Genomic DNA, 26,636 nt, shown 5'->3' with positions numbered 1-26,636 from the left:
TTCTTTGCATCTATTTGCATTTCTTCTGTCTGTGACTGTCTTAATACAAAAGGTTCATATTTTTTTGGCCAGTGTGTGCATAAGGTTAGAATTGTATAGTATCCTGGGAAATAAGTAAATAAGCTGTAACAGTAGCAGTTTCTATATTTATGACAGTTCGGTAAATTTCTATTGGAGGTTACAACCCCCATTGCAATTTACTGACTCTGACTGTTTTAATACAAAGGTTTGTATTTTTTCTCCAGTATGTGCACTTACAGTATTTATTTGAAAATGGAACTCAACCAACATGTCCCCCCCCCCACAGCATATTGTGCTTGCATAAACCAATCAAAATTTTATCCAAACAAATTTACTTATCATGGTATACTACTGGACAAGATTTACAGTACTGCCTTGCATACAGATATTTTAAAAATAATATTAAACGTATGAACTATAGTATTAACTTTTAAATATTTGAGAATGTGTGCCAGCACATATTCTCAAATATTTTTCTATAAAAGCAAATTTTCAAAATATTTATTACCAAATTAAAGGCATGAGTAGTTATTTTTAAAAAACAAAAGAAATTCAACAAAAGTTATTTAAAAATAATAATTAGGAAAATCTTTTTCCTAATTATTATTATAATGCACCACACCATAAGACCTTATTCAGATATATCACATGCTTTCCCAATGATGTCTTCAGGTTACTACAGTTCAACAGCCTGTGCAGTCTTTATACTCAACGAGGCAACATGTTATCACTCCACTCACAATTTTCTTTGTGTATCTATTTGCATTTCTTCTGTCCATGACTGTCTTAATACAAAAGGTTCATATATTTTTGGCCAGCAGATATGTATTTGTGCATAGAAATGTGTATGGTTAGAATTGTCTAATATCCTGGGAGGTAAGTAAATAAGCTGTAATAGTAGCAGTTTCTATATTTACGATAGTTTGGTAAACTGCTATGGGGTATCACAACCCTTCAGAAAGGTTGAGTTGATGTAAGCTTACACAAGCTGACATTTAAGAAATTCTCTAGAATTCAGAACAATAATTTGCTGAAACTCAATTAAACAATACACATATAAATGGAGAGGTTATTATGGCATAAAAAATAACTACTTTGGTTTATATTTGATTATTTTTAAACTTTTTTTTTTGACATTTCATCTTGATTTTTTTCAACAATCTCATTATAATTTTTTATTTATTTTTTTAAATGAAAGTTTCAAACACGAGAGGTATTAAACCTATAGTATTTAGTACCATGCATGTGTTCAAGGTTGAGAAGACACTTGTTTACATTAAACTTGAATTTCTGTAGATTGCAATTTTTAGGAAATACATGCGAGGGAAGGCTGTTTCAGAAAACGGAAGTTGAACGAATAAATGAGGAAGAAGAAAAGTTAGTTCAGCGAATTTGCAGCTGGACAGTAAAAGGATGTTGACAGGTTGTGGTATGTGTTCGGACTGCTTTGGAAGGAAGAGCGGGAATTATAGAAGCCAATTCACTGAAGAGTAGTGCCCGTGAAAGTATCTATAGAAAAGGCATGCAGCAGAAACAGAGCGTCTATGAGACAGAGTGGAGAGATTCTGTTACAGATGCGTCATTAACTAATCCAACTGACCTATTTTGAATGGAATATAAGAACCTGAAAAAGATTTTGGGGGCACCATCCCAGATGTGAAAAATATATTCCATGGTAGGGTGTATTTGCAATTTGTACAGCTGTTTACTTCCAAACAGCTGTACAAATTACTATTGTTAAAAAGAGTTTTTTAGATGCAGAGTAAGCAATATTTGTAATATGCTTATGCCAAGATTAGAAGTCAGGATAAACTCCAATAGAGATATATGATTTTGCCTAGAAATGAGACCGTCATCGAAGATAAATATAGGAGTAGAGGAATTCTTTTTAGAGATATAAGACAAGACTGAGTTTTAGTAGGACTGAAATCAAGTAAGTTATCTTTGCCCTACTGAAGAATTACCAGAAAATTAGAATTTAAGGAATTGGTAGCAGATATTCGAGAATATGAATCTGTTTGTGCAGGGCAAGGTTTCTTAAACTGGAAGGTGGAATGCAATGTACTATCATCAGCAAAACTATGGATAGGATTTCGGTCAATGGAAGCAGATCATTAATATACAAGAGGAAAAGAGTGAGAGAAAGAACTGAACTTTGGGGAACACCAGCATTAGTGAAGTCAGAAGAGAGAGCCATCTACCATCACCTGCAGTGAGCAGTCAGAGAGAAAACTGGATACCCAATTACACAAGATGGTTGGCAAACCATAAGATGGAAGCTTATTTGGAAGACCTTTATGCCAAACACAATCAAAAGCTTTTGAAATGTCAAGAGCAAATGCTTGAGTTTCACCAGATTTTTGCATTGAATTTGTCCATAGAGGGGTAACATAAGACAGAATATCACCAGTGGATCAACACTGATGGAATCCATGCTGGCAATGGTTGATCAGAGGTAAGGTTTCTAGATAGTTTTAAAATTTGGTGGTTAATTGATTTCTCCTCTATTTTAGAAAGAATATAAGTAAGTGTAATGGGATGATAATTGGATGGGAGTGATTTGTAACCCTTTTTAGGGACTGGTTGGATATGAGAAAATTTACAAGCAGAAGGGAAACTTTGTTGTTCAAAGTTTCTTAGCACCATTGGAATAAGAAAGTGAAAAAAGGTGAGGAGTAAGTTCAGACTAGGAGTAAGTTCAGGAGCACAGGTTTTGAGAACAAGTGGAGACATACCATCAGGATATGGAGCTTTCTTAGCATCAAAATTGTTCAAAATCCTTCTGACATCCTTTTGACAGAAGACCACAGGAGGCATTGAATGCAGTGTACTGGAAAATGGTAGGAGGAGGTTTACTGAGATATATACACAAGTTGGAAGAAAAGTAGGATGCCAGCAGGTCAGCTTTATCTTTGGCTAAAGTGGCAATAGAACCATCTGGTTTTGACAGAGATGGGCAAAAGTTGCAGCCAATAGCTTTGGCAAGAGACAAGAATGATCAACTACCATTTGGACAAGAAGCAAGTTTTCTATCGTTAGCCTGTTCAAAATCTAGTTTGGAATGGTTTAATTGTTGCTAGCTCTGGTGTAGGCAAAAAATCAACCCAGAGATTTGGATACAAGCCAATTACGACATGCAATATTCTTCTCTTGAACATCTTTAGCACATTTATTGGAAAACCAATGTTTGGATAAAGGATAAGATTTTAAGGTGGAGCACTGAATAAACGATTTCATCCCTACAAGAATAATTTCACTGACATGATCTGAACAAATATTGACATCAGAAGATTTGAAACAATAATGCAACCAAGGAAAAGAAGATAAGAAATGTTGTAGATCATTCTATTTTGCATTCTTGTAATGCCAAACAACTCGAGGTCAAGAATGGCCATGAAAGAAGAGACTGTCACCAAGTTCTGATCTGAGGTGCCTAAAGGAATATACACCTCAACCGTGTACTTAGACAGGTTGTTTAGAGTAAAAGATAAAGCACGTTGGCTGCATGGTCAGGATTGCCTGGTATTCTAGTAGGTAAATGAACAATCTGTGTGAGGTCATTAGTAACTGCAAAAGCCTCAGTATCTCGACCAGCTGGGTCCATGTGAATAGAACATGAAAGCTAGCTTGAGTTGTGAACATTAAAATCACAAAGGAAAATTACCTCACTGTTTGGAAAGTTCGACTGGAGAAAGTAAAGTTTCAAAGAGAGAAAGTCAAACAGTTCCAAGTGATTAGTGGAGTTGGGAGAATGATAGAGGCAACAGATGAATTTGATATAATGTGGTAGAGAGATTTTAAGCCAGAGAAGATTGAAAAGAGGAGATTCCAAATTACTACGTCTATCCCATGATAGACATAGTAATATCACAAGTACCACCTTTGAAGCAAAAGGAATCATTCAGTGAATAATTCCCACAACTGAGAAGAGCAGTGGTTGAATCAATCGATAACTGGAATTCTGTCAGAAAAATACATGGGGTTTGGCAGACTCTAAGTGGAAAAGAACATCATTGAGATTAGAACCGAGACCACATATATTTTTGAAATGAATGAGGATGTGTTTGAGAGGTTTAGATCTTTTCACAGATAAATTTTGATCTATTTGTTTGACAATTCATGGTGTGTTTAGTAGTAAGAAGGGGGGGGGCATGCCCTTTGAAGTAATGAAAATTTTGGATATAGCATACACATGGCAAGAATATACCCAGCTCCTTGATATGTGGCCTCATGGCCTTTAGCGCCTCCGTAGCCAGGTGGGAAGCAGCAGCAGTGCGTAGCACACGCTTCTTGATTAGACCGGGGTTCGAGCCCGTCACCACCAAATACTGAGGATGCAGAAAGGTCAGGGAATGACCACCGCATATCCCGGAGCAATATGGCCTTAGTTGCTAATGCTCCTAAAAACCAAATAACAAAACAAAAACATGGCCTTTATTTGCTATAAAGTCAAAATAAAAAAAATAAAATAAAATCGCTGCACTGTGCACTTAACCTGTGGAGAATTTCAGTCAGTTTTATTCGCTTTCCATTTAACAGAAATTTGATGATGTATCACTGTTCTACATTAAGAGTGATGAAGTCTGATTGCATCACATACTGCTTCTAATAACTTGTTCTAACTTTTGAAACAAGTTAGTAATGAAATAAAGAAAAAGAAATGCAGGAAACTGACAAAATTGGATGCACTTTCATCAGAACAATTATCAGTGGAGGATATTATAGCACACACACACACACACACACACACACACACACACACACACACACACACACACACACACACAAGAATATAAAAAATACTTCATTTTTATATTTGTATATATATATTTTTTTTTTTGACAATTTCACTGCAATGCTTGGCTATCAAGTCAAAATTGAGGAAAAATTTAATATTTAAAAAGATTTTTGTATACAGTTTGCCAATTTTTCTTTTAAAACTTTCAAATTTCTTTAAAAACTCACTTGAGGTAGCTTGCATACTGTCTGAAAACTCTTTCAATAGAATGGTAATACATCCACCATTGCATAATATTTAAGTTACTTAAGCTTTCTCTATATTTACCTGATCTACTGTTTCTAACTTCCATGTTTCTTAACTTTAGAGAGAGAGAGAGAGAGAGAGAGAGAGAGAGAGGACAACCAGCATGGTTATGGTTGCTGGGTGAATATTCTAATAGCCTTGACAAAACATTTTTTTTTTTTTTTTCTTTTTCTTTGTTAGTTGTTGGCGCATCAGCTTCTGTGGCCATAATACACCTCCCAATGTTTTTGTACTACTCTGATCCATGCCCGAGGCAGGATTCAAACCCATGAATAAAACAAAACATTCTATGCAGCTGGAGAATCAGTTCTAGTTTACTTTTCAATATAGTATTCTTGTAACTTTACACACTTGGACCAGCAGTGCTGAAGTTTTTTACAAGGAGACTATATTAAAGAGTCTTGGAGCTTATGGAATACCCCTCGTATACTATCTAAGTGTCAAAAGAATTGTAATTGAGGCATGTAAATGAAAAAAATACAAATATATAAAAGATATGTAAAAATTATTAAATTTTTTACCTTGTTGTCCCATAAAGCTTGCTGGTGACTGCATTGTCACCTGAGAAGTTGATGAAGAAGGGGAAGGTGCAGGAAGAAATGATGGAGATGGAGCATGAAGTGGGTTCACCGGAGAATTAGTAGCAAATATATTGCCTGGTGATGGGGCTTGCATTGGTAACATAGAAGGAGAGGGACTTACATGTGACTGAGATTGAGAACCAAGTGAGGGAGGAGATGCCAAAGAAAATGATGGATTGGGAGAAGCTCCATAACCCTATAAATTACAAAGAAATGTTGAAGAATAAATTTTTAAAACTTAAACTTCTAAACTATTTAAACATTCCAAATAAAGTTATAATTAAGTTGTAACATAATGTTAGAATCAATATTTTTGAATTTACATTGTGAATTTGGGCTATGCCACTAGAAATGTGTAAGGAAATGAATGAGTGAAAGGAGCATTATATACATGCAAACTTTTAGATATCAGAATCTGCAACACTTTTATAACAGAGACCTATCATTTGCTACAGTTCCCAGCCTAGTAATCTGAAATGTTTCTTCCAAATTAATAATGATTTGGAATCCAATTAGAAATTTGGCAAGTTGTCTTTTTTTTTGGGGGGGGGGGTAAAATAAGTTTTTAAGAATTTTTTCCCTTTAAATTTTAATCTAATTGGACACTTTTATTTATCAGAAAACTCATTTTTAGAAAATTATAGTGCAGCTGTGAATAGAGCTTTTTTATTATTTTTTTTTCAATTAGTATTAACAGCTCAATGGTCACACTACATGCATAACAGATATCAGTTTGAATTATAAGATAAATGGAGACTGACTGATAGCATACTTTTGTAGCCCCCTTCAGGTGTGTCAACATATACAGTAATGTGCCAAGTGTCTTCACCACATCCATTCATCTGCACATAACTCCACAACTCTAATGAGATTTTTTATAAAATTTTGTTTGGCTCTTGCAGAAAGATTTTTTGAGCAATCCCAAATTTTATTAAAATCAAGCCAACAGAAATCTGGCAGTCATTATTTCTTTGTATGTCTATCTGCCTGCATGTAATAACAACTCTCAGTGAATAGATTTTCATGAAATTATGTTTGGCTGTTTAGAATAATTTATTGAGATTTTTTCCAAATTTCATTAAAACTGAACCAATAGAAATCCAGCAATTGGTATTTCTTCTTCTTCTTTTTTTTTTTTTTTTTCCTCTCTCTTTTATATGCATATTATACAGGCTATACATATATCATATAACTGTAGCTGAAACTATGGATACTATGTATTTTACCATGTGCTGAATGGAGGAATTAATGGGAATATGGTGGATGACAAAATAATTTTCTTTCATATATAACAGTTGTTTGCTTCCTGATCATTTTTATTTATTTTTTTGTTATAAATCATGAATTATTAGGCTCATTAGCATATATGCATAATGTTCCTATTGTCTGCACCATGTCTATCCATCTGTCCACACGTAATAACTCAACTCCTAACAGATGGATTTTTATAAAATTTTATAATTGGCATTTTAGAAAAGTTTGTCAAGCTATCTCAGTTTCATTAAAATTGGACCAATATAAAACTGGCAATTATCATTTCTCTGTCACGTCAGTCTATCTGCATGTAATAAATCCACCCCCAGCGAATGGATTTTATTCAAATTTATACTTAGTTCTACTAGACAGACATGTAAGGTAATTCCAAATTTCATTAAAATCAGACCAATAGAAATTCAGCAATTATTATTTCTTTGTCCACCCATTCCATTTGCATGTATTAATTCAACTCTTAGTGGATGAATTTTCATGGAAGTTTATATTTGGTTCATTTGGAATGATTTATTGAGCCGTCCCAAATTTCATTAAAATTGGACCAATAGAAATCTGGCAATTATTATTTCTTTTCTTTTTTCATGCATATCACTATTCACATACCGTATAGCAGCATTTCTCAAACTGTGTTCCACAGAACACTAGTCTTCTGTGAGATGTCAACAAGTGTTCGGCAAAAAATTGTAATTAATAATTTAAAAAAAATAATAATAATAAAATAAATAAATGTTGCATATTTGTAGCATACACCACTTTTGTATCATTATAATATTTAACATAATTTTTTTCAGTTATTAATATACTGACAGACTAATAATCGAATAGATCCGTGGAACACTTTATTTTGGCAGGCTTTGCATAGAGGTAATGAATGAGACCTACAAAAAAAGTAGCAATGTGGTGATCTAGTATGCCATTTGTATGCAATTTAGCCTGGAGTACATGGGTTGAAGGAGGGGAGGAAGCGAACCGATATCATAACTAAACTCACTTAATTGTATAAATTTTTTTGATAATTATTAGTATTTTGAATTATTATTATTAAAATATGTGATCGTGGATTGGTGGTTGAAAAAAGGAACTTTAAAATGAGAAGCAAAGTACGTCTAGTAGTGCAACTGTGGTCGATGAAAATGAACATAGTATTGTTACACTTCAAAGTAAGAAAGAACAATTGCAGCATTTTGTTCCCCAGAAATCCAAAGTGAAAAAAACAGGAACCAACTAATAAAAGACCAAAACGAAAGTATAATGACGGTTATTTGAATTTCGGCTTTACATGTGTTGGAAATAAAGATGCTCCTGATGCACAGTGTGCCATATGTAATAAAATATTAACAACACTTCTTTGGCTCTTGCTACACTTGTGTTTCGTAAGCGTTCCGTAAATATGTTGTGAGATGAAAAGTGTGCCACGACTAAAAAGGTTTGGGAAACGCTGCTGTATAGCATAGTTGAAGGGTATTATGTTTGTTGCTTGTTTACACACACACACACAATTATTAATATTTGCTAACAAATATACGCAAAACTGTACATTAACTAAACTTGTTTTTAAAAAAGCAATTTTGAAATAGTAGTAGTGGCATGTGATGCAAGAAAGCAAGTGTATGAGCTTATGCAGCATCAGCCAAAAAAAAAAAAAAAAAAAAACACACCATTCCCTCCAAATGCCTGTCCAGTTACTCCTTAATTTTATTTAACCTATCAACTTCCACAACGACAGATGGAAGTTTGCTCCAGCAATTAACCACCCGCTGGCTAAAGGCAAATTTCCGCACATCTATTTTACATCTGTCTTTTCTTAATTTGAATTTATGCCCCTTTAGGTTCGTAATCTGAACAAGTGGAAGGATCCAATCAGAATTCAGCGTGCTCAACCCATTCAAGGCCTTATACACCTCAATCAGATCACCGTGCAGGTGCCTGTTCTCCAGCCACTGCAATTTGCAGAACGTAAGCCTCTCTTGGTAAGAGGATCCCTTCATTCCCCTCACCAATCTTCTTGCCCTTCTCTGTACACGCTCAAGTAAATCTAGATCCTTCCTAAAATGAGGCCTCCAGACTTGTATGCAGTACTCAAGGCATGGGCTGACCATTGCCTTATACAGAGGGACAATCACCTCCTTTTCCCTGCTAGCAAAATTCCTATATATCATTGACAAAACCCCATGACCTGCCCTGGCAGCCTGTCTGCATTGCTCAGAAAACTTCATATCTGACTGCACAATTACTCCCAGGTCTTTTTCATTTTCTACCACCTTAAGTGTAGTACCACACAGTTGGTATGTTTCTCTTGGGGTTACTTCTACCCATATGCAGTACTTTGCATTTGTCAAGGTTAAACTTCAGTTGCCACTTATCTGCCCATCTGCCGAAATTTTCTAGATCCTGTTGCAGTAACACACTGCCATTACTGTCATTAACAACCCTGCCAACCTTTGTATCATCTGCAAACTTCAATACTAAGGTTGATATACCTTCATCAATATCATTGATAAATATACAAAACAACAGTGGACCCAACACTGAACCCTGTGGGACTCCACTAATAACATTAGTCCATGAAGAACACCACCCATTGATTACCACCCTCTGTCTTCTCCCACTGAACCATCCTTTTATCCATTGTAGCAACTTACCCTTAATACCATTCTGCTCCAATTTGTACAATAGTCTTCCATGCACAACAGTGTCAAAAGCTTTCCTGAAATCCAAATATATGATATCAAAATTATTTTTTGCATCCAGTTCCTTTGTAACTACATCATAATATCCTATCAAATTTCAGACAAGACTTTCCCTTAACAAACCCATGCTGTGTCTGAATTATTGCTGCAGTCTTGTCTAGATGATCCTGCAATGCATCTTTAACCAGTGATTCCATTATTTTACCCGGAACAGAAGTTAAACCAACTGGTCTATAATTACTTGTGTCACCCTTCGATCCCCCTTTGTGAATTGGGGATACATTTGCACATCTCCAGTCCGTGGGGACCTCCTCTGAGTCCAAGGATGCTCCCATAATTATGGCTAAGGGTTTTCTTAATTGCTTTGCTGCCTCCTTTAATATAACTGGATAGATCCCATCCACCCCAGGTGCCTTTCTTATATTTAACTTCAAAAATTTCTCTTCCACTTTGCTCTCAGTTATTACAAAATCATTAAGCACCCTGCTACAATTTGATAACCTTCTGCCATTTTCAAACCTTAATAACTCCTCATGTGTGAATGTAGATGCAAAATACTCATTCAGTTTGTTTGCTATCTTAGCAGGATCATCAACAGTCGAACCGATCAGATTCATTCCCTTCCTTTTAGAGTTTATATAAATAAAGAAATCCTTGCTGTTTTTCTTAGCATCCTTTGCCAAAGATTTCTTGTAATCTGCCTTTGCCTGCCTAACCTCCTTTGTGACCTGATTACAGACTAGCTTATAACTGCCACAGGCTTCTGAGTCGCTTGATAATTTATATGCATCCCATGCATTTTTCTTCTCTGTTACGAGTCTTATTAGTTCATTTGATAACCATTTAGGCCTAAACCTTGAACAATATTTCTTAATAGGTATAAAAATTTTAGTAGCTTCCATGATTAATTCCTTGAATGCTTCCCACTTAGAGTTTACTGTTGGTCACATCGTCAGTTGATTCCACTATACAGAATTTAAAAACTGTCTGAGACCACTGTACTCACCTTTACGGAAGCAAAAACTCTTTCCTTTACCCCTGATGGTAATTAAATCTTTAAGTAAATCCCACATCAGTACACTGTGATCACTGCCACCTAGTGGTTCCTTTATCTGCAAATTCTTAATACAAGAATGATCACTGCTGATAACCAGATCAAGAGTATTACTTTCTCTGGTTGCCTCTCGAACATGCTGCTGCAGAAAACAATCATCCAATAAATCCACAAAAGTCTGACTAGTGTGTGAGTGACCAATCCACAAGTTCCAGTCAATATCTGGGAAGTTAAAATCCCCCATTATAAGACATTCCGATTTACTAGCCCACTCTATTTCTCTGTACAATTGTTCATTGTACTCATTCGAGTCATTAGGCCTATAACATACACCTACTCTAATTTTTCCTTTCCCAGTGCTTATTTCACACCAAACAGACTCAACACTGCATTGTCCACCAGCATCAACTGGATGCACTTCCTTAGATTTTATGTTTCTTAACTAACAGCATAACCCCTCCTCCCTTCCTATACACATTATACTCCCCAATTTCCAACTCTGCACTGCCTATAGCTGTGTGACACCACGTCTCTGATATCCCAACAATATCCGTATTTGATGTCTTGACCAACACTTCAAATTCATCAAATTTATTTACTATACTTCTAGCATTGGTATACATGCAAGCATACATGCACCTATTCCTATTCAACCCACCTGTTTCACGATGACTGCCATCAGTCCTTAAAACCCCCAGCACACCCTCGCACCAGGTCGCTACTTATTCTAATAGAAGTTGTGCAAGAATCACCTTCACCTCTGCCTGTGGCTACTTTTAACCTTTTAGTCTGTGAATTCCTCCCAAGCTAGCAGTTTTCCGACCCACATGACACTGCCTCGATAGCATCAGCAAATATTCTTGCACCTTTTCTATTTAAGGGTATCCCATCCCTGTAGAAATGTTACATCTACTTTCACATTTCTTCTTACACGCACTGCATATTATTCTTTTGCTTATTTGTTTGCAACGGATGAACTGATGAATATAGTGGCAGAGAATAAAAACATGTGTATTAATTATAAATTGTCAGTGAACATAGAATGCTAAAGCAATTATAAATTAGTCTGTAATCAAGTTACTCAGCAGAGTTAGGCATGCTAAGGTAGATGAGAAGCCTTCAGCTAACAGTGAGAGAGAGAAAAAAAAAAAAAAAAAAAGAAAGTAGCAAGGAATTCTTTGCTTATGTTACTAGAAAGAAAGGGATGAATCACATTTGTCCACTTGATATGAAGAAAAGCATAACTATTAATGATACTTTACAGGTTGCTGCTGGCAAATTGAGTAATTAGTTTATTCACATTCACATCTAATACTGACAGAGTATTTAACATGAGTAAATGATTTTGTGATAACCGAAAGGAAGCTGGAAGAGAAACTGCTGCAGACAGAAATAAACCAAGTACCTGGGGTTGATGGAATCTATCTAATTATATTAAAAACGAAAGCAAAAGAGGTAGTCAAAGGGGTATAATACTGAGAACATTCTTTGATTTAGTCTCTACAGATGAAGATGTTTAAGGATTAAGTGTGTGACAACAACAGACCTCTAAGTTTGATTTCTGTGCCAGGGAAAATAATGGAGTCAATGGTTAAAGTAATTCAAGATCATTTTTGATAGGAGTGGGGCTAAAAGGCAACCACAATAAGGATTTGTTCAAGGAAGTTCATACCTGACTAATCTGATTAGCTATTATGAGGTCATCCAAAAGGAAGTGAATGAAAGAATAATCTAGACATCATATACTTATATTTCAATAAAGCCTTTGATAATTGTTCCAAAGGAATGGTTGTTGTATAAATCGGAGTAATGTGGCATTAGAGACAAGTTACTATTGTGGTTAAAGGCTTGACATAGCCAAGTGGGCCTGATCAACATGTGAGTATTACAGCGCGCTGAGTGATCAACATGCATGACAGCGCACACAAACATTTCAGCTGTCCACGTTTTTAACCCATGTGACTGCTAAATACAGTTGTTGATTGTATTCTTGTCAAAAATAATCAGCTGTAAACTCCTTTGACCAATGTGGTTTTGCTAAAGTATAAAGAGAACATTTATTAACCCCTGACTTTACAGCCATGATAAGAACTATGTATAGGTCTTCTCATAAACAATTGGAGTATTTATAAAGGGACGGTTAAGTGGGATGGAAAGGAATCCCTTTATATAGGAACGGTTGCATGCTAGTCGACAAAGAGTGGTTATAAATAGCCACTGCCCTTCATGGACTAATGTTACGAGTGAGTATCACAGAGTTTGGAATTTGGTCCCCTTACTGTTTAAAAAGGAGTTCAAATTTCTCTTAATAATATTCATGTAGGTATTTCAAGTTTGATGTCTAGTTTGCTGAAGTGTGGCAGGGTGGTTAATGACATTAATCAGAGTATGCTACATCAAGAATGGCTGAAAAATAGAAATTGCGATTCAACACTGGAAAATGCGATGTACTGCATCTGGATAGCCCCATACTCAGACTAGTTGATTGAGGGTGGGGGGAATCTACAGTCCAAGGTTCTCTGAGCAGTATAGATAGTGCAAAGACAGCTCACTGGGTTCTATCAATGATATGCAAGAACTTTGTCAGCAGGGATAAAGATGTGATTATCATATGGCATAAAGTAATGGTTTGGTGACATCTGGAATACTACACACAAGTTTGGAAACCTTATTTTAGGTAGGACATAAAACTGTTAGAAAGTATGCAAAGAAGAACAAAATTAGTTGGGGGAAATGCAAGATATTCTTACCAAGAAAGATGGGGGGGGGAGTGTAAATTGTGGCATCTGGAAACTACGAATTATGTGGTGACTAAACTGAAGTGGATAAAGTTTTTAAAGGGTCAAATAAATTAAATGCTGATGGCATCTTCACTCTTTTTCAAAGCATAATAACAAAGCGTCATAAATACATGCAGAAGTAAAGTGCAAAAATTTGCCATTCACCCAAAGAGTTAACTGTTCTAATGGTTATTGGAACAAACCTTCACATAGTGTTGTGGAAGTGGGTAGAAGATTATTAGGAATAGGAAAATCAAGTAGATTTTTATTTTGCTGATGCTGTATATGCTTTGCTTCCTTTCATCACTTTGACAATACTAGAGTTTCCTAGATAGAATTAATACATAAGCAGGGAAAGATCAATATAAATAGTAAACAGTCTGGACAGTCTTTGAAGCATGATACTAATAATAGGGAAACACCAGAAGGAAGAAATGAATTGATGTAATTCTGACTGGCACCACCACTCCAGGATTGCTGGAAATGACTTTCTACATCTTTTCTTGAAATTTAGTTCTGCATTCATCTTGACTGTAGGTTATTATTGTGACCATAGCAAGTAAAGAATCATGTCAAGAAGCAATGATTCTTGACTGTAGGTTATTATTGTGACCATAGCAAGTAAAGAATCATGTCAAGAAGCAATGATGTCTCAAGAGTTTTGATACTGACTAAACAGGAAAAATAAATTACCAACAGTTGAAAGAAGTTGTATTGTGTATTTGAATTTGATACTTCCTTCAAGATGTATATACATCAAAATGAAAAACTATCACTTTTACATAAAGTGCTAATGAAGTAACTTCAAGCCAAGTACTCCATCTGGACAGACCTAGAAAGAATTCCAGGGTAAAGTTTTATTCTTTTCTGCATGCAGAAGACTGTAGGAAAATTATTTCGATAAACAATATCAAATTATTCATACAGTTCACACATCTTATCTCCTCAGCAATGCAGAGTATGTGCTAAACAACTTTTATGTAAATCAAATTCAGAATTCAGTTCCAGTGCTTTTGCTGCATTCGCCATGCATGGAGTGGCAACAGTTGTGATCATCAGCACTTTTTCCACAACTCCAATATTAGGCCATAAAAGTTTAGGAGAATCAATAGTCACTAATCAAATGAATGTTGCATTATGCTGCTCATTCCATCATTTAGCAGGGGGGGGGAGGAGGAAGAGAAGAGGCTTATACACTCCTGCAGCACACAATTCTCTCTACAATCATGTTTGCTACCTGCATAGTTTAGATTACTGCTAGCCATTCAAAATCATCAGTTATGCCTTGGCAAACTGATTACATTGTTGTGTTATACAGAAAACCTATGCAAATTTTGTGGAGGATGTATTTATCAACAATTGACTGATTAACATAGTATCAATATAAGAATGAACAGAAAGACAGATTACAGTTTTTTCAATGGAATGTTACTAAAAATCAGAGCTCAACACAGATTACAAAGATTTAGGAAAGACAGGCTTAATATGAGACAACAGATAATGAAACATTCTATTTTTATTCACCTGAAGTTGTGTGAGCAGCTATTTCTTAAGATTTTTTGATTCAACTGGAATTTTTTAAATTAGAGTTCAATTCTTTTGAATAAACCTCAAAATATTACTCATCCACCTTTTATAAAGTCACTCTTTCCTCTTGCCCATTACCCTAAAAGAGAAAAGAAGGGATACTATCTTCTTCAGATATGATTTGACAATAAAAAAAAAAAAGGATAAAATATTTTGCCAAACAGGTTCAACACTCCAAAGAAGCAACTGTCTTGGAGTAGTAAATTAAATTGTCAAAATGAAACTAAAGCAGCAGTTTTCATTTTGTTTTTGGAAGGTAGTGATATACGTATAAATCAGCATTGATATTTAAATTTGACCTATCCCTCTAAAGGTGTTTGCAGAGAATCATTTGTCTCCCTTTGTAATCAAAGAAGAAATATGCTGTTTGAAAAATACACCGAGTTATGTATTTTTGTTCAAATAATGATTTTAAAAATGAAATCTGCATTGCATAATCTGCCCTTTACTAATAACCTTACACAATTTATTCGTTTATTTATTTACCAGAATACCAGATAATCCAAATACTCTAGAATTCTTCCTCACTAACAACTCTGCAAAATACACAGTTCACGTCTGTTGTTCTCCAGGTATCTCAGATTACAACTTTGGCCATTCTCAGTCTTGTGTTGTTTGGCATTACAACAATGGCAAATGAGATTATCTGTATGACTGCTACTCCACATTTTCCTTGGTTGTACTATTGTTTTAAATCTGATCCTAATACTTAAAAAATAAAATAAAAATACCAACTTTGCTGGTGAAAATATACCTGGGACAAAACTGAAGTATGTGGTGATGCAGGAGTATGAGGATTGGACCCTGATGGTGGTGTCATGGGAAGATGGAAACGAAGTCCCCCAGAACCAACTCCTGATGTTCCACCAGAAGAAGTTGCTCCTTCCTGACTGCCCCGTTGTGCTGGGGAACCTGGTTTCAGCTGACCACTGGATGTCAGAAATGTATCTAATGACTCCAAAGTTGTAACAGGAGAGAGAGGATTGTCATCTTCTGATTGGGATCTTCTTCGATGATGGCTAGCAGAGTCATCAACAAATTTGCTTAAGAAAGCCTGAAACATATTTAAAAGAAATAATTTTAATTACATGATAGAAAATATATTTTTAAGTTCCTGAATTACATATTATTAATATAATTCAGAAACTAAAAAACAATATTTAAAATTCACAAAATAAAGCAAAAATAATTAAAACTTTGAAATTATGAAATAGCTAAACTATTTTGGCCTTTCAAAAATTAAAGTAGGAGCAATTACTCATCCTTATGTTTTTGAAGAATTCCAACCTGTACAGTAAATGCAATGGTCTTAACACTCAACACAATAAAATTTGTTCACCATGAGTTGCTTTGGTAATGGACCAGTTTTAAATTAATGATATTGTCAAAAGAAACTGTGATTTATATGGGATGATACTCTGCTATCACAAGAATGTATCATCTCACATGGGACTTTCTGGTTCCTTTTTAGATAGTGGCTATATACAGTGACAAATTCTCTGACAAACAGCAGTAATGATGTTGTTTAATATAAGCTGAAATGCAGTGCATGAAGTAAGAACCTTGAAAGGATAGGGCAGCTAATGTTATTTTGGCCTATTGAAAATTATGAAAACTGAGAGAGTTTCTTTACAAATAAAAATGACACAATTTTGATTCCTTACATAGGCATAGAAAATTTCTGTATTACACTCTCTCTTTCAAAAAATTGCTACAAGGTTCAATCCCGTGATTGCTAAATACAATTAAATTATATTCATGATTACTGTAAACTCTCTGACCTGGTAGTTGTGCCAGAGTATAAATGAGATTTTTTTTATTTTTAAATATAGCACATCTTAAATGAAGCTTATGCATTACAAAATGAAAGGAATTTTAGCTACTTCAGGTATCAAATCATTTATCTTTTAAGCTTGGGGTATGCATACTCTATAGTACATCACAGGCTAACTGCACAATTTAATGCTATGAATCAGCATTTGGAGACAAAGTTTTCAACAGCTGCGTTCAGATACCTTTACTTATTAAAATATTAAACAGCAATTAAATATACAATTAAAAAGGCAAAAGTAATGAATATAGCTGTATAAACATGTGGGAAAGGCTTTCTATGACTGTTCACAGTTAGCCAAACAAACAAACTTTGTTCTGACAATTTTTCATTTCCAAATGCAATGGACACTGAGGGATAATACCTGCCCTCAATTCAGAAAGCAATAAAGATTTATTTTCAAAGAAAATGTACAGGATACCAATTCTAACTCTTTGTGGCCATTCTGGAGTTTCCATGTTGCTGACAATCAGTAGTGTAGTGATACAAGCCAAAACACTATCCTTCCCTGTCAATAATTAGTAAGTACCATCTTTGCTGTCAATCACAATTATTACACACCAGTGAGAACAAATGAAGGCAGACACATTGTGATAGATGAACTATTGATCAGCCACACATTTGTGGCAATTTTACCATGTTTATGCATACATGTCATTATGGCAGTGTTCATATACAATTTCTGCTTCTTAAAAATACTACAAATGGGTCTTGCTAGAGAAAAATAGCTTGGTTATTACCAGGAAAATCTTGCTAATATAACTCCAAAGTAGCCCGTTTTGGAATTCTGCAAATAGATGCAGACTTCATCAAAATCTGACTAATACCATATCAGAGGTTCACAAAAGCACCCAAATGTCAAATGCACATGCTAATGAGCACCCTCCTTAGATTAAGTTTTGTTTTTAAATCAAGGCATTTATGAAAGGGATGGTCTAATCATTTGCATATTCCTTACACTCATTCTGCTTCATACCTTGAGCAAGACATTCTTTGCCCTGTATTTGTTTAGTGTTAGGCAAGCATCTATAGTGGTGACCAGAAGAATCACAAATGTGTGCCAATTTCAGATTATGACTTTCAGTAGATCTGGAATTTAATCATTTTCAAAAACATAAGTTTTCAGGGAGTCAGATAAATGGTTTCACATCTGTAATAATAAATGGTAGCAGAAACAATAAACTGAAACATTCTACTAATTCTGGAAATAAAGATAAGTTTAAATAACTGTAAATAGCCTTAATATTATTTCACATAGTATTTCAGTTTTTCTATCTTATTACTAATAGTATAATAACAAATGAAAGCAGGACCATCCTCTTCATTTGCTGTGAGTTAATTTTGCTTTACTGTGAATTAAAATGTTAACTGTAAATAAAATTCGACTGAGGCAGTTACATCACTGGGCTCTGTACAGATGGAAAGCCTGATTTGTTGGATGCTGAATGTTTTTTCAGAAGTCCGTTAAGCAGAGGTCCATTAAATGAAGAGTTTGCTTACTACACATTTTATCACTATCATCAGGCCTTACAAATGCAAAGCTAAAAGGTGCCAGAGATTAACTATTAACTGAGATAGAATGTCTCAATAAGTGATCTCCAGCAGCAGTAAGGGAGTATTGCCTGAATGATGAAATGTAGCATTTTAGTCACTGAGTGTTTATTTCATAATTATTAATCTGAAAGATAGTTAACCATGTAATGCCTTGGTCAACCTTGTTCCAAATTATTAGCAGCAACTGAGATTTCTAAGCTGTAATCTCCCCCCACTTAAACTAATCCTTCACATGACTGAAGGGCATTTGAAGAAGCCCATTTTATAAAATGTTTGTGAAAAAATTTAATCTGAAGAGGATATGCTCTTTAAAGACACCATCCTTTAAACTGACAAGTTATCTATTCTGCAAGCTGCCAACTTAGCAGAAAAACCCTTCCAGAGCTTCTCTGAATTGTTTCATATCAAGCAGAGTGGGGGGGGGCAGGTTTCTTCTAGTTTCTTCAATTCAAATTTCAGTACAATAAAGCTCCCAGAAATTCCTCCACAGTAAACAGCAACTTAGTCAACTACACATATTCCATCCATCTATCAGTAAATTCATGAGACACTCTTACATTATCTACAGCAACATGACTAGTCTGAGGACAGTGGCCATGCCACTCAGAACCAGTTCTAACCAGCCTATACCTCTTAAAACTGATTCAATACACCTTATACCCAGTTAACATGCATCCGATGATAATACATACTTCCATATTGATACCCTTTGCCTGATATAAGTACATATATCTGCAGTTATGTAGTTTCACACTTTTGACACACTTGTTATTTTGACACACATTATCCTTGAAATGGTTACAGTTAATTGCAGACTTCTCTGATCTCTGCTATCATCATGGAGTATAAACAGAAAATTTATTTATTTATGAGATTAGAAGCAAATGTGCCTTATAAATTTGAAAGCAAAGTTAAACCAATGATTTTGGTTTCACATTCCATATCATTTTAGCAATCTCAAGTATGGCTGTTGTGTTTATGCATTCTCAGTTTTCATAGCTTTAGCCTAAAAGTAACTTGCATATGTGCTTTTTAACTTGTGGCTGAGATGAGTGAAAAGAGAAAACAAAGTGAGGGTGCTCCTGGAACTGGTGGGTTGAAAAATAAAAGAATAAGAGCTGAAAGTGGTGAACATATGGCATCTATTGGCCACAAGTGAGGATTAGTTCACTCAACAATAAGTACAATAGTGAATGATAAAGAGAAAATTATGAAACGTGAAAATGGGTTTGAGCAGACAATTATTTCCACTCATGTACATAATGGAAGAAATAGAAAGACTTGAAAATATGGATTGATGAAGAATATACACATTAAAAATCAAAGTACTTACAAATATTTGGGACTATCTATGTGAAATTAATGTTTGGTTAGCATACATTTGGTTAGCTGAGAACACACTGTGTATTTAGTCAAGGATTAACATACTGTCCATGCCACTCATAATATCACACTTAATTTTCTACTTCTCTGCAACTAAGCATGATATTAGCAGGTTCAAGCATACTGCCCACATTAATGACAACTAGAAAGAGGATATTATCCATGTCATTCAGAATCAGTCGAAAGATGCTGCTCACCAAGAAAATCAGAGGAGCGTAAGGGACATTTTCAATGACAACCTGGGAAACAACAAATAAGAAGAATGATAAAATCTCAAATTGCCAGGGCTTAATGAGTTAATTCATTTGTATTTTGTAGGTGCAAGATGAAGTTGCTTAATGAATGTTTTTTTTTTTTTTTTCCCCCACTGTATACAGTCCAAGATATAGTCCCAAATATTTGCAAGTAATTTGATTTTTAATCTGGAATGGGTGCACTGAAGTATAAAGAAAGCTAAAAAAAAAAGGTGGTTTTGACTCTTGATCTGCATTATTGATAGCATTTGAACTAAAGAAGGTATAGCCATAAAAAAAAATCAGATCTCTCACTACTATATGTTTTGTGTCCACTGCGTGTAACATGGTTTTGAGACAATCAATTTTAATCAGAAAAAAGAAATTATTTAAATCAGTGTAAAAATAACGAATAACATTACAGAGCCTACAACTAATTTTATTTCAGATTGTTTTATTCTTGCTTTTATTTCAAGAAGATATATTGAATGTTATACAAAGTGTGTGTGTGTATGTATATATGACATGCATATGTTTTTCTGATATCACTGTTAGAGGAATAAATGACAATTGTAGTTTAAGTATAGTTCCTAAATATTTTTCTTTCCTGAAGACAGGATTTCAAAGTCAATCCAGAATGTAGCAAATCAATTAATACATTCTGTACCGATTTGGTTCTCTGATTTACAGTGAATAAATTTCCACGTGAAGCAAAACAATTATTAGAACATTTTCAATTGAATTTCCCACACCACTAAACTCTTAGAATATATGAATTACTAAAAATTATATATGATATTTTTTACTCACCTTCAAACCCTGTACAAGGGTAAATTCTTCAACTGCTTTTCCTTTGTCAAAAACACTATATGCTCCATCTCTAATTGCTAATAATCCTTCAGGGCGACACTGCACGTCAAGACAATACCTATATACAGTTAAGTTACTTCTTTTGGGACATGACTATGTGTATTATGTAATTTAAATCATAAAAAAAATTATGAAAATTATAGCTACTTACCAAATATTAGTGATAAATTGATAACCATAACCTTATACCATCTTCTACTTACACTAAAGCTGGACTGCTTGCTGAAGCATTTGGCAGTAACTTCTCCCATCCTTATCTTCATCAGAACTCTATTGCATCTTTGTCTAAAGATTAACCTACTATCAATTGTACATTTCCTCCTATCATACATTGTATATCTTATTGCATAATCCAAAGAGCTATAATAGCTCCTCCTCCATACAGTTTTTTTTTTTTTTTTTTGAAAAAAAAAAAAGGAATTACCTTTACATCACTGTATAGACTATAAAGTATTTTAGGGCAAGAGCCTCAGGCTACGTGGTACAATAACTAACGTATAGGTTAGTGCAATGACAGTTTAATTCGTAGCCATCTACCAAAGTAGTTAAATTGGCATTGTTTTAATTATATCTCATATTGTGAATACCTTCAAAACAAGTTGCCATGGTATTGCACTATATCAAATAAGTAACCCTTTTCATTTTTTACACTTAAGGTGGTAGAAAATGAAAAAGACCTGGGAGTAATTGTGTAGTCAGATATGAAGTTTTTTGAGCAATGCAGACAGGCTGCCAGGGCAGGTCATGGGGTGTTGTCAATGATATATAGGAATTTTGCTAGCAGGGAAAAGGAGGTGATTATCCCTCTGTATAAGGCAATGGTCAGGCCACGCCTTGAGTACTGCGTACAGGTCTGGAGGCCTCATTTTAGGAAGGATGTAGATTTGCTTGAGCGTGTACAGAGAAGGGCAACAAGATTGGTGAGGGGAATGAAGGGATCCTCTTACCAAGAGAGGTTTAAGGTCTGCAAATTGCAAAGGCTGGAGACTAGGCACTTGCGAAGTGATCTGATTGAGGTGTATAGGCCTTGAATGGGTTGAGCATGCTGAATTCTGATGGGATCCCTCCACTTGTTCAGATTACGAACCTAAGGGGGCATAAATTCAAATTAAGGAAAGACAGATGTGCAGAAATTTTCCTTTAGCCAGCGGGTGGTTAATTGTGTGGAACAAACTTCCATCTGTTGTTGTGGAAGTTGATAGGTTAAATAAATTCAAGGAGGAACTGGACAAACATTTAGAGGGAATGGTTGTGTGAATTTTTTTTTTTTTGGCTGATGCTGCTTAAGCTCATACACTGCTTTCTTGCATCACATGCCGCTACTACTACCACCAGTGGAGAAGGCTAATGTTACTTATTCTCGACAGATACCGCAACTTTGGTAGATGGCTACAAATGCTATTGCTACAAATGCTACTGATGCTATTGCACTAACCTATGCGTTAGTCATTCTACCACGTAGCATGTGGCTCTTGCCCTAAAATACTTTATAGTCTATACTACTGCATACAATCAGACATCTCTCATATTTTGTGGAGTTATACTTTATAATTGGGTTGCCACTATTACAACACTAGGGTACCTGCGCCCACCCATCGATGAAAGGCTAATAAGCTTCAAAACGGTGCCATTTGGGTGGTGGTATCTATCGAGAATAAGTAACATTAGTTGTCTCCACTGGTGAAGCATTACTTATTCGAGGTAGTGCAATACCATGGCAACTCGTGAAGGTATACACAACATGAGATATAATTAAAACGATGCCAATTTAACTATAATCAATTCTGCTATAAAGTGGTACATGTGTTCCTAAAAATCTCCGTGTTATGGTATTTCGCAAATTAAAAACAACAGGGCTTATGGAAAAAATAAGGATGAAGCAGAGCACTCCAAAAAAATGTTCAGTCTGGTAATTAAGCACCAAAAAAGTTAGAAACCCAATAAAATTGCTAACACAGGTTAAAACATCTTAAATTTCTAATAAATAAATAAATAAATACTACAGTAAATATAGCTCTTTACCTTGACAAAATATGAAGTTTGCTTGATTGATATTTCTTTTCACTGACTTTTTTTTTTTTTTTTTTTTTTTTGATAGTAAAATTTAAAACAGTAAAAAAGATAAGCAATCAATAATAATGAACATGGCAAGCACAAATTGCATAAGTGAGACAAGTTTACAAAGCTTAAAAAATAGGAATGAAGAGAAGTTTCTGAAATTTTTGTTTTTTTTATATGATTGAAGATTTCATGGAAAGCGAAACACATTTCACCATAATGATATAAAAACTCACAGAATTCCAGCTATCGGTATTATCGCAAATGCAGTAAGACTGAGTTTACTACCCGTTTATAATTAGATTTTGCTAACTGAAAAGCCCAATAAACTGGGAACTGCAAATTGTTTTTGTTTTATGGTAGTGACCTCCAGAAATGTGCTTCGCTGCTCACGCTATCATGTCTCGCGAAATTTATGTTCGAACAGAAAAATGTGAGCTGCTGAAAACATGAGTTGACCTACAATATCACGTGTTATTTTGTGAATACAGCGAATGACAACAGTGTCTCCGACCAACATAACGACAGTAAATGGGAAATATTGTTCTCACACATTTGATTTTTGACATTTTTTAAGCTTTGTAAACTTGTATATATTGCTGCACAGGTCGCTATGTTTAGCTTGGTGCCAGGTTTTACATTCACCCGGTGTTACTTGCAGACGAAATTGCACATGAGCCAATGCGAAAATCGTGTTATACTCATATTGTTCCCTAATATATCAGTCGCATTGGAGCAAATTTGCATTGTAAAATTGCACATTATAGCAGAACTGACTGTACTTTGGTAAATGGCTAGGAATTTAAACTGATGCCATTGAACTAACCTATACTTATCATTGATATTATCAAATTCTCTAGATACTGATGTATTCTTCCAGTTATCCCTATACTCCAGAATTAACTCTCATTTTGCGTTGCTTTTTTATACTCTCTTTTTCCATTACAGACTTCTATGATATTCATTATGCTCATTCACTGATGTGTTTTTCTATCTACATGGAACTTTGTCCACATTCAGTCAATTGTTAACTTGGCAGCAGTGATTAACAATGATATGTGCTTTACACCTTTTGTTATTAGAGAGAGAGAGAGAGATTAATTGCAAAAAATTAAAAACAAAATAAACATATCTTATTCTCTTGCATTTTACAGTATGAAAGACCATTAATTTTGCGGATGCATCCATTTCTAGTTATTATGCAAATATTAATAAATTTTAAAAAATTATATGTATATATTCAAAACTATTAGTTACTTCACTTTTCAAGTTTATTTTAAAATTTATTTTATATTTGGTGTGCTGCACAGCACAGCACACAAAATTTGAAACTATACATCTTGCTTCCCACAGTGTAGCTGACATCTTCAGAGAGCATCAGGTTTTGTTTTCTCATCTTAACTATATGAAAACAATAATAAATCTTTCAAAAATAACTAGGGCAAGGCTACAGATGTTTATTAAACTAGTGGAGAAGAAACACAAGTAACCTGAAAACTATGAACACAGCATCAGCACTTGTCCAGTACCACCCCACTCAAGCAAAAAGCCAAATGGTTGAAAATACTGACAGTGTCAGGTCATCCAAGAGGTTCTCATTTGTAAAATTTCAGAAAGAAAATTGTAAGAAATGCACTTAAGAAACTATTGCAGTAAAAGTTTGCCCAATATTTAGGAATGGAGAAAAAAATTTCAGATTTTCAATCATTGATTAACAGTTAAATGCAGGAATGTTATTTGAGAGTCATCTGTCAGGTGACCCACCACTGCAGGTTAATGATAACTCTACTGATTAAAATATACAATTGCATGTTTTAATATATCAATTTACTCCTTGAAGGGTGAGTCATCCTTAATCTACATACCAGGAATTTAGAATCAAGAACCATCATTCTCCTTCCAAAATGAATCTACAGTTGATTACATTATCCTAGCCTTCTCCCTCTCATTAAGACTTCCTTATAGTAAAGAAAACTGGTAGAAATCAATCTTCTTTTCTGCAACAAGGAAGGACTCACTCTCTCTTTGCATAAAGATGCACACCAAAAGCTCTCTCTTTCCCTCCCATTCTTGAATAAACCAATTAACATCTTAGTTTCTTCTTTACCATCTCTTCATCAGGTATCTCTTCTAAGGACTTGAATTCACTCAATTGAACCAGGCCTTGAACATTGAGCTTCTCAGTGCGTGTGCTACCAAGAGTTCATCAATATCACAAGACAGCAAACTGAACAATCCTTTTCTGCATTTTTTCAAGTGTGTGTCCTCTTGGAATCCAGGAATATCTGCAAGACATTCAGGCCATAGCTTCCTTCATTAGTATTCTTTCAGTAGGAACTGATTTCATCACAGATTATTGTAATGCTATTTATTGCATTCTTGACATTGAGGTATTTCTAACATTCCTTTAAACTGGCCAATCTTCTACAGTGACCACCAAGAATTTAGTGAATGTGATCATATGGTAGAATTGCATGAATTAGCAATCACATTCTGATCCATGGATCTGTAAGATCAATTTAATACTAGGGTAACCAATATGAAATCATATTGTGCACCTCTCACAATATTGATGATCACCAATGCCTTTTCAACTAAGCAAAGGTAAACAATTACTCCTTTCTTGCAAAAGTAAATCTTCACTGCAGGATAGAGATGATGGCAGAATCACTCTTGGAACAAAGCAATCGTAACACAAGGCTCATGGTTTCTTATAGCAATTAAGAAGTAACAGTTTCAACAGAAATCATAATTTTCAACTATGGCTTTTATGGGCAAATTAGTTTATATACAGTATTCCAATATTAAATGATAACTATTACAGGTGAAAAAAATAAAATAATACTGACACTTGAAAACCCCAAGAGGCATTACTGTCACACACACAAAATAGGAATCACTGCAACACTAACATGCAATTAACCTATCTAAAAAAAAATTTTTTTTAAATGCAGGTATATTTCATTTTTCAACATTTAAACAGTTAAAAAAATATGCTTAACTTAGTATAAAAGTTTTAATGCAAAAATAAAGTTATTTCACATTTTTTCAATAAGATACATAGTAATATTTTCAAAAGGATACATAGTTCTATATACAATTCGTATATGCGTAGATGACTGAGGAAGAATAGCAAAGGTTTGTATTGGCACCTGAGGACGCTATAAAATTGAAGAATAACAAATATAAACCCTTCAATTTATGTAAAAATAAGTGAAGTATACTTAACTTAAAATACATGTAACAATTATTCTCAATAGGTTTAAGAAATGGCCAAACTGAACAAAAATTTCTCTGAATCATGTGATGCAAGAGAACTAAATTTATTTTATTGCTTTCTGAGTTTAAACAGTTTGATTATCCAAGGCATAATATATTGAACCCAAGAGAAATTCAGATAACCAAATAGATTAAAACACTGTGCCAGTATGTACAATGAAAGGACAGAATTCTTGGGATACCTGGTTCCTGGGCAATGCGACGTTGTCACCCTGCTTTGAAACTGACTTCGAAAGAGGAATGATAGCGGGTGCCCAACACACAGGTCACGCTATTGTGGATGTGGTACAGAAATTGCGCTGTCCCCATTTGACAGTATCAAGAATATATCAGGAATACACCTTTCCGGAATAACATCTCATCCTGGACAGTGCTGTGGGTGAAAAAAGGTGGTGGATG

General features: G+C 34.7%; 1 protein-coding gene across 1 annotated transcript in view; it reads right to left on the bottom strand.

The window, feature by feature from the left end:
- The window catches only part of MED14 (mediator complex subunit 14), a 306,818-nt gene that overhangs the window by 38,988 nt on the left and 241,194 nt on the right, over nt 1–26,636 (bottom strand). Inside the window, exons 26-29 of the mRNA XM_090375928.1 lie at nt 26,043–26,119; nt 20,841–20,958; nt 15,784–16,083; nt 5,587–5,842 (exon numbers count right to left, since the gene is read on the bottom strand). Of these exons, the coding sequence (XP_090232054.1) occupies nt 5,587–5,842; nt 15,784–16,083; nt 20,841–20,958; nt 26,043–26,119 (751 nt within the window). The remainder of the gene's footprint in view (nt 1–5,586; nt 5,843–15,783; nt 16,084–20,840; nt 20,959–26,042; nt 26,120–26,636) is intronic.

Source organism: Mastigoproctus giganteus, chromosome 6 (genome assembly GCF_048544385.1).
Source record: "Mastigoproctus giganteus isolate SK-2022 chromosome 6, ASM4854438v1, whole genome shotgun sequence".
Taxonomy (NCBI): Eukaryota; Metazoa; Arthropoda; class Arachnida; order Uropygi; family Thelyphonidae; genus Mastigoproctus; species Mastigoproctus giganteus.
The sequence above is the reverse complement of the archived record's forward strand: the minus strand, read 5'-3'. Positions and strand labels throughout refer to the sequence as shown.